This window comes from Schistocerca nitens, chromosome 2, assembly GCF_023898315.1.
Source record: "Schistocerca nitens isolate TAMUIC-IGC-003100 chromosome 2, iqSchNite1.1, whole genome shotgun sequence".
In the NCBI taxonomy this organism is placed as follows: domain Eukaryota; kingdom Metazoa; phylum Arthropoda; class Insecta; order Orthoptera; family Acrididae; genus Schistocerca; species Schistocerca nitens.
The window spans coordinates 291,326,594-291,336,737 of NC_064615.1; the positions used below are offsets into that span (position 1 = coordinate 291,326,594).

The 10,144-nt window shown below is 39.2% G+C and overlaps 1 protein-coding gene across 1 annotated transcript in view; it reads right to left on the bottom strand.

Annotated features, from left to right (window-relative positions):
* Positions 1-8,921, bottom strand: part of LOC126236044 (uncharacterized) — a 148,674-nt gene extending 139,753 nt beyond the window's left edge. Inside the window, exon 1 of the mRNA XM_049945079.1 lies at positions 8,771-8,921. Coding sequence (XP_049801036.1) covers positions 8,771-8,813 — 43 coding nt within the window. The 5' untranslated portion in view covers positions 8,814-8,921. The remainder of the gene's footprint in view (positions 1-8,770) is intronic.
* Positions 8,922-10,144: the final 1,223 nt, after the last annotated feature.

The following is a 10,144-nucleotide window of genomic DNA, read 5'->3' on the forward strand; positions in this document are numbered from 1 at the left end:
CTTGGGGAACGCCAGATATTGTTTCTGTTTTAATCAATGACTTTCCATCAATCACTACGGACTGTGATCTTTCTGCCAGGAAATCACAAACCCAGTTGCACAACTGTGGTGATAACCCACAGGCATGCAATTTGATTAGAAGTTGCTTGTGAAGATCAGTGTCAAAAGCCTTCTAGAAATCTAAAAATATGGAATCAATTTGAGATCTCCTATTGGCAGCATTCATTACTTTGTGAGAATAAAGAACTAGTTGTGTTTCACAAGAACAACATTTTCTGGATCATTGTTAGCTACTTGACAATAAATCATTTTCTTCAAGGTAATTCATATGTTCAAACATAGCAAGGGTCCCAAAATACTACTGCAAATCATCATTACTGATATGGGTCTGTAATTCAGAGGATAACTTATTTCCTTTCTTGGGAACTGGTGTGACTTTTGTGTGCTACTTTCCAGTCTTTAGGTATGGCTCTTTCGAGGATTCTATGTGTGGTGTATGGATCTTTGATGGACAAAATATTGTATGAGCTTTTTTTTCCTATTAAGAGGTTGTCTTCAAAGAGCCAGCATAGAAGCCTTTCACAGCTGTCAACGAAGTTGGCTCTTATCTACTGTGGAGAAATGTTACAAGATAAATGGTTTGTATCATTGGCAAATGATACAGGTGTAGTGGATAGGTGTTCCAGGAGGTCATTAATAGAGAGAAAGAACAAGGGGCTAAGATTGAGCCCTGTGGGACTTCTGATGTAACAGATAGTGTATCTGAATAGCTTGTTCTTATATCATGTGTTGTTATTTCTACCAGCTGCTCTCTGTCTGATAGATATGACAAACCATTCACTGCGGACTTCTCTTATAATTTAAGCATCCAGTTTATGAAGGATCACTGTGTGAGTTACTACATCAGTGGTTGTGAAACTCTGGCCCAACTCAAGTATTCATGTGGCCAGCAGTTACAAGCCTCATTTGATAATAATGAGCGTCTAGCAACTAACAGCTGAATCCAAAAAGAGCTTCTGAAGACTGTAGCTTTCTGCTCAGTAACCAACAAAATTTTTTAGATGTGCTTAATTGTAATGGACATTGGTGAATTCAGCCATTAGCTACACTAAACTGGACACTTACCTCGGAGGCAGAGGGATAACTAGGCTGACGTCTGTAGTGTTAGAGGATGTAGTGGGGGGATGTTTTTTTGGTTAACTTCCAGTTCTGACAACTCATGGGCATGCAGAAGTCATACCAATCAGCCACTATTGGCACGGAAGTAACATGGATTCATGAATGTTCACTACACAAAATATCATCCTCAAAAGCAGTACTTATTTGTAGCAAGTAACACTAAATTAATTAAAGCTGTTTAATATAATGGCATGTGTAGATGAAAATTAGCATTTAAATCATTTAGCACAGTTTTGTGATTGAGTCTAATATTGAACAGTGCATTCAAATTTAACTACAAATACTGCTGTTAATCAGTCATTTACATATATAGTAAAACCAACAACTCTTATCACACAGCTATAGTGTCACAACTGTTAGATTGTGAGTTTGGCAGCAATCTGAAAGAGGGCACAGTCAACACTACTTGTTCTGAATGGTGCCAAAACACAAAGATCAGGGCTTTTGGGGCTGTTGTCCAACTTTCTGTGCTCTTATTACAGCTATTCTAAAAATAGCTCTGAGCACTATGGGACTTAACATCTATGGTCATCAGTCCCCTAGAACTTAGAACTACTTAAACCTAACTAACCTAAGGACATCACACACATCCATGCCCGAGGCAGGATTCGAACCTGCGACCGTAGCAGTTGCGCGGCTCCAGACTGAGCGCGTAGAACCGCTAGACCACCGCGGCCGGCTTACAGCTATTCTATTTTGGGTTAATTACACACTAATTTATGTAGATTACCTACTAATAATATTACCCACTACATGTACGGCACCAACTGAAACCCCACAATGTCAATGTTGACTCCTGAGCAAAAAAGTTTGATAGCCACTGGACTAGATCAAATGCCATTTCAGATCAATGGGAACTCCAGAAGCCGACTGTGTCCAAATTAATACAAGTTGTTATGCACACTATGTGATCAAGAGTATCTGGACACCCCTAAAAATATATTTTTCATATAAGGTGCATTTTGCTGCCACCTAATGCAAGGTACTCCATATCAGTGAGTCAGTAGTCAGTAGACATCGCGACAGAGCAGAATGGGGCGCTCTGCGGAACTAATGGACTTCAAACATCGTCAGGTAATTGGGTGTCACTTTTGTCATACATCTGTATGCGAGATTTCCACACTCCTGAACATCCCTAGGTCCACTGTTTCTGATGTGATAGTGATGTGGAAACGTGAAGGGACACGTACAGCACAAAAGCATGCACGCCTACCTCAACTAACAGAGACTGCCGACAGTTGAAGAGAGGTGTAATGTGTAACAGGCACACATCTATCCACACCATCACACAGGAATACCAAACTGCATCAGGATCCACTGCAAGTATTATGACAGTTAGACGGGAGGTGAAAAAACTTCAATTTCATGGCCGAGCAGCTGCTCATAAGCCACACATCACACCAGTAAATGCCAAACGACACCTCACTTGGTGTAAGGAGTGTAAACATTGGACGATTGAACAATCGGAAAATTGTTGTGTGGAGTTACGAATCACGAGACACAATGTGGTGATCTGATGGCAGGGTGTGGGTATAGTGAATGCCCGGTGGAGGTCATCTGCCAGTGTATGTAGTGCCAACAGTAAAATTCAGAGACGGTGGTGTTAGGGTGCAGTTGTGTTTTTCATGGAGGGGGCTTGCACCCCTTGTTGTTTTCCATGGCACTATCACAACACAGGCCTACACTGATGTTTTAAGCACCTTCTTGCTTCCCACTGTTGAAGAGCAATTCGGGGATGGCGATTGCACCTTTCAACATGATCGAGCAACTGTTCATAATGCATGACCTGTTGCAGAGTGGTTATACAACAAGAACATCCCTGTAATGGACTGGCCTGCACAGAGTCCTGACCTGAATCCTATAGAACACCTTTTGGATGTTTTGGCCCACTATGCATCTGCATTCAGTCTTCTTTAACATCGTTTGGAATGACTTCCTTTATCTCTGTTCCACACTGCTCGGGGCCTTATAATGTCCCATTTAACGAATGGGAGCTCTCCACTGCCCTTGCTATCTGCATCGACATGACTACTGTGCTGGACTGGGTGCACAACCGAATGCTTCAGTAATTATCGGTGGCTCTTAAATGACTTTTCACTGACCATTTTGCCCTGCATTTCACTTGAGCAGAAAGCAAAGAAGGCCAGTCGGAGGGGGGAGATGAAGGATGCCTATATTTATCGCAGAGTCTAAATGGATCCAAAATGGTCTTAGCTTCCAGTGCAGTATGACGAGAAACGCAGGAACTAACAATGTCAGTGCCGACCAATGTATAGTCATCACCAGATGCCCACAAAGACCCGATCCGGTTTTGGCAGAATACTTGGAAACCTTGAAGAGTTGGCAACTGAGTATCCACAAAATGGACATTCTTGTAATACAACACAAGCTACAGAGTATATATAAACAAGGTACTGCAGTTCCAGAAGGAGATAATTAACACTATTACAGTTCCATTGGAGGAAAGTAGTATAAGAGGCCAGATGAACATTAAATGTGCCACAATCAGTCGTCGTGCGGAGTCAGTGTCCATCACACCCGCTGGTAATCGCGGGTGGGCGGTTGTCCTGAGACTTGCACATTAGTCCAGGGCCAGCCACAACATGCCACACTTCACGTGAGCAGCGTGTGTGGGCCAAGGCCTGGCACTCAGCTTTGCTTGGTCCGTGTCTGAAGTACACAAAACAGCGTGACATTTCATTTATCACCGCAGTGCAGAATTTTGCAGTCGACAACTCTTTCAGTTTGACAGAATAGCGGCGTCAGACTGTTTGCACAGAAGGAGGTGGTCTAGCGAACTATCATGACAATCCTTTAAAAATGGTAACAGAAGAGAGGGATGAAATTCTCAATTCTCGTATGCAACAGGTACTGCTTATATGCTACAAAATGACATTTTCATACAATGCCAAGGGAATTAAAACTTTTAGCTGACAATGAAAAAGGCAAAAACTACAACAATCGACAGAGGATTCATTGTTCTGGACATCACGAAGCACTTTGTACTAAATTTGCAGACATAGCTCTTGAAGAAATTGGTGGTACACACAGTAAAATTTCTGAAGTGAAACCCATGATTCCACCTTCAGTTGCAATGTTTTTCAATGGAAATGGACAGTACAATACTGTAAAGTGCAAAGTCATGGGGCATGACTGGAATATTTTTCCAGTTATATCTCATTATTGTTGAATTTACAAAGAAAAAAGGAGTGCAGGAACAAAAATTAGAACATTCAGAACGTACTGAAGACTTCACATTTTAAGTGGACTTGACTGCAAACTACATGGTAACTTCTACCTGATTTGATGGAAGGCCATTTAAAAAGAAAATCGCATTTTAGAAGGAACAAATTCTGACAAAGGCAATCCTGTTTGCTAAGCTCACTGGTGTTGAAGGAAGCATGAGGTTTGAAGAATTCATTGTGTCCTTGCAAGAATTACAACAAAATTTTCATCTAAGTTTTGAAGAAGCTGTCAATGTCACATCTGTTTACAAGAAAGACCTTTTTCGATTATGAAACTAAATAAGTCACAATTACATGGCAACTTGAGTTTAAAACTCAAACTGTCTGCACCTGTCCATAAGCTGACAGTTCGTACCAGATAAAAGTCATGTCTTCAGCGCACCAATAATAATTAATACTGACACCTTGTTTTGTTTGTGATCTATATTGTTGAGAAATGTGAAACATAAGACCCAGTCATACGCAGTACCACTATACAGCCATTTAAACATGGCAAGTTTTCTGTTTCCTCATCTTCCCCCTCCTCATGCACAGTGTGGTGCAGCAGCGGGGGGAAATGCAAGGCAAGGCTGAGTGCTTTGGCAGTCAGGCTCAGGCCTTAAATCTTGGCCATCCCAGCCATTAGGCGAGAGTCGCAGTAGTCTCAGGATAATAAAGAGAATGACCTTGAGGCCCCCACAACATGGGTCCCCGCATCTGACTTGAAGTAACAGGCTTCTTGTCCCTGAGATGCTGGGGAATGGGATTCGTAGAGCCCCATCCCCAGTGGGTGCCAGGGTAGATGGTTTCTTCTCCAGCTGAAGAGAAAGAGGGAATAGGAACACCTGGGAGGAGGGAGGGAAACAGGACAGAGCTAAGGAGGAGGAAAGGATGCAACAGAAGCAAAGGTGGAGACGGTCGAATTCCTGTCGGGCATCAGAGTAGACTAGACCGTCAAGAATTTTGAACTGCTGAATCTCCCTTTCATTTTAAATAGATCGAGCAGAATGTGGGCCGGAACAGTTCACGCACATGGTAAATAATATACTGTCCAAGTCACAGTTTGGGGTTCTTAAGGGTTCTGATATAGAGAAAGCTATTTACATTTACAGTGAGAATGTACTTAATTCATTAGATAATAAATGAGGAGCCACTGGCATTTTCTGTGACCCATCAAAAGCCTTCGACTGTGTGAACCACAGCATTCTCTTAAGTAAATAAGAATATAGTGTTACCAGCAATGCTGCGAAATGATTAGAGTTTTATCTAACTAACAGGAAACAGAGGGTGTCGTTGCAAAATACCTGTGCAGTAAGTTGCCAGTTTTCATCTGATTGGAAATTAATTACATATGATGTCACTCAAGGCCCCACTGCTTTTTCTTGTGTACAAGAATGACCTCTTGCCTGTTACATTGCCAGATTCTAAGTTTGTTTTAATTACAGATGATACAAACATTGCAACAAGTAGCAAGCTAATCAAATATTCACTGACATTAATAAATGGTTTAAATCTAATTCACTCTCACTGAACTTTGAAAAGACCCACTATATGCAGTTCAGAATCTGTGAGAATTCCTTCCAGCATGTATATAACATAAGACATGCAAATAGAAGAGGTTGACTGTGTTAAATTTCTTGGATTACAACTCAATAATAGATTCAGTTGGGAATGGCATACCACAGAATTGATAAAGCAGCTAAACAAGTCTGTTTTTCAGTGAGAATGATAAAAGATGTAGGAGATATAAATACAAAAAAACTAGCATACTATGTTTGCTTTCATTCTGTTTGTCATGCGGGGTCTCATTCTGCATAACTCATCAAACTGCGCAAAAGATTTTAGCAAGTAAAGGCATGTAATAAAAATCATTTGTGGTGTAAATTCAATAATATCATGTAGGAACCTGTCGATGGAACTTTGTATTCTAACCACTGCTTCTCAGTATAATTATTCCTTAATGAAAATTGTTGCAAGTAATATATATCTATTTCTAACAAATAGCTCAATACACAGTATCGGTTGTAGGAATAACAGCAACCTACATAAAGAGTTACAATCACTTACCTTGGTCCACAAAGGGGACCAAAAATTCAGTAACAAATATTTTCAATAAATTGCCAGCAATCATTAAAAGCTTGGTTTCAAATAAAGTACAGTAGGAGCCGAGTTTGGAAGACTTTTTGATAGGCAACTCCTCCTACTCTATAGATGAATATCTTAACAGGGAATGCCAGGCAAGCGTCAGTAAAGTTGTCTGTTAGATTTCAGTTTTGACGGCACTTCGTAACAACTGGAAAGATTAGGCATTTTGTGTATGATAAATGTGCATAACAAAGTTTCATTCTGACAGTGTATTAATTCTGTAAATATTAGCAGTTCCAGTTACAGTAATGTATTCACCAATTTTGACAATCTGACAAATGATCAGTCATAAGTATTATATTCAAATGTTTTATGTTTTTTTTATGTTATACTTTCTGACATGTTCCACACCCATGAAAATCATCTCATTTTTGGGTCTACAGAGAGAAACCTGAATCCAATCTAATCTTCATTTTCATTCTTGTAAATAATATCCCAGGACTGAGATTGAAGTACATTCTTAAACATGCCAATACTGCTAGGGTTTCTTATCTGCATCCTACAGATGAAAATAGGTGATGACTTTTCTTATATTTGTTCTAAACTCAGCCATAACACGCTCCCCTGACAGTCAGAGTAAATTAGACCAGTTCAGGACTTTAATAAATGGGAAAGATTATGGGTATAAGAATATTGCATTTATACAACTGCTTGAATTGCTTCTTATTCTAGTTGGACCCTATACTATGTTCTAGATATCGAAAGTTGTTAGTAGGTTAACGACATGATTCACTGCACATGAAATGTTACCAAAATTCATGTTAAAATCACCACACAATATGTTCTTACCTTTGAATCTGTAAAAATACACAAGTTTAAAATGTGTTCAGAAACTGGGATATGCTGCCATCAGGAGAACGGTAAGTACAGACTATTATTACATTGAGATGCTTGATTTCTACACCATAATGCTCAAAATGTTTTTTGAATATTTAGGTGGTCAGCTTTGTTGCATATGCTGAATACTATGTCCTCCTCCACCCCCCCCCCCCCCTGCTGTCAGACCTGCTGAATCCATTACCAACTCCATAATTTGGAAAGCTGAAGAAGGACATGTTCTGATTTTTGAGCCAGTGCTCTGTGAAACAAGTAACAACCCTGAAACTGTTGTCTGACTGACTTCAACTTCTGTTTGTTGTTTATTGATTGGATATTTTGATAATATAACAAAAGTAGAGTCTGAGATCAGAGGGACGGGGTGGGCTGTATACCTAAGTTGCATTCCCATGTTTTTTGTTGCTTCTGGGCCAAATTCTATTTTGTGTAGGTCCCCAAATCGACAAATAAGAATACAGTATTGAAGCACAATTTTCACTTTTATTGAATCCTACACCTCACTACACATTACCTATGAGATGAAGCATGTTTATCCTAAATGAAGGAGACAAAAGCATATGGATGCCATCTATGTTCTTCACCATACGCCTTATCATAATGCTAGTTTCTGACAAGGAAGAACATCTTCCCAATGATCTTGATGCCTTGACAGAAGTAACTTCATGTGAACACTGTAGCAATTCTGAGGATGTCGCATGTCCAAACCGAGGCTTCACCATTGTCATAACATGTAAGACAAGACCACAAGAGCTATAGTCCACTCTGAAACAGCAGACCGCTATTTTGCAAAGAGATGGTTCAATGCCATTTACACTGAAAATATTTCCTATCTATAGCCATTAAACTTTCATTTTTACTAGCTTTTGTGTCATCTAATAATATTTGCAACCAGAGTAATCTTTGACATGGCGAGTACTGCAAGTAGAAACTAAAAGAACTTCATACGTTTCTTTAAGGTGTGTGACATACTATTTACTGTAGCTTCCTTTCATTCTGTTCCCTTACAAAGAATATATGAATGTGATGACACTGTGTTAATTGTTATTGGTGCCAAATCTTCAGGGCCTATAAGTATATGGTGGCTGTGCGACTCTTAGCAACAGGGTTAACAGTACGGTAGTACTACATACTAAACTGTCTTTTAACTAACAAAAATTCAGGTTTATTTTTTCTCTGTACAACAACATTGGTTATATCGTATTTGTATGTGAACTGGTGTTAGCAGAACATCTTAGCAAACATGTAACAGGTTCCACATCATACGTACATCCTACGGAAAGTACAACACAACTTTAAAAATCTCATACGCACAGGAAAACTTCATGCATGAAGGATGCAAATATCTTAAAAACAGTCGTAATTGCCGAATTAAATTTCATACGAACCAGACGTGTTTCCCTTCGCATCTGCCACGTTGTTCTGCAACATTATTCTTTTTACAATTCACTACGTACCGACAACATAACACACCTTCTTCGAAGACAATATTTTGATGGCATTTGTGACTACGCGCTCAATCTATTTGAATTCAGTCATGCCAACCACTGAAGCTCAAAGATCCCAACCGGATACTGAAAATATCCCTTCTCTGTCCCGTGGTAAAGAAAGACATGTGATGCCTAAAAAAAAAAAAGAGAGAGGGGGGGGGGGAGGAGAAATAATGGACTACGATTATACAAGGAGGAATATAAAGTAGTAGTAGTGTTTAGGGTGCACAACTACTATACTTACTAAAGCCCTTGCAAAACTACATAATATAATGTAAATTCAGGACTTACGTTATTGAACTGGTTGCTTCTCGTTTCAGTAGATACAGCTTTCCTTTTGTAGAAATATTACTCCCCATCGCACACTTAAACTGTCACTTCATACAAGCTTTTCTTAGCGTAAAATTGAGATGTTTTTGTTCCACTTGATAAGTTGAGCAATCTATTCCGTTTGCTTAAAATGAAGATCTCACAACGCATATGGAATTTAAATTCTCTGTTCCAATTCTGTTCCGTTTTCTTGTTTTCACATCACTTGCAATAGAAAACATTCTTTGAGCTACAGCATTAGATTGTGGAAGTGAAAGAAACAGCTTAGCAAGTTAACTGATATTTTGAAAAAACAGCTGATCATTGAAGTCTTTGTCTTTCAACTTTGAGATTTCACTCCACATATCATCCAAGTCGATTTCAAAAAGTTCCTTCTTCCTTCCCTCAGGCACAAATGGAACACTTCTCCATTCAACTGCTCAGGTATTTAAATCAAACCTTCAAACTTTGATGCAACAAACAATACATCATTTATCTGGGACGATCTGTCTACTATTAATGTAATATTTGGCTCTGTGAATTTTAAGTTTTCAAAAAAATTATAGTGTGTTGGCAGACATTACTTCGGTTGCTGTGTTATAGAAGTCAAGGCATTTAAGTCTTAGTTGATGAATTCACTTTTTACATTCTCTAGGGAGAGTTTGTAATAACTGCTCACATTCGGGCCAAGATACACTGATTCTAACGTGAGACAATGGTATGGCTGGAGTTTATTAACCTTGTGCATGTCAGTGATGACACAAGGGTTAGAAAGTTCTGACCAGTGTTTTGAAACAGACGCAAAGAATCTTCCAAAACCTTGTGAATTAATACTTCCCTCAATTGTAAAAGGGCTTTAAAATTGTTGAAGTAAAGCAGAACATACTTTAGAAACGATATGTAAGCTTTAGTATACAAATTTTCTGTTCACAATTAATCATTTCTGCAGACTTTAATTTATTT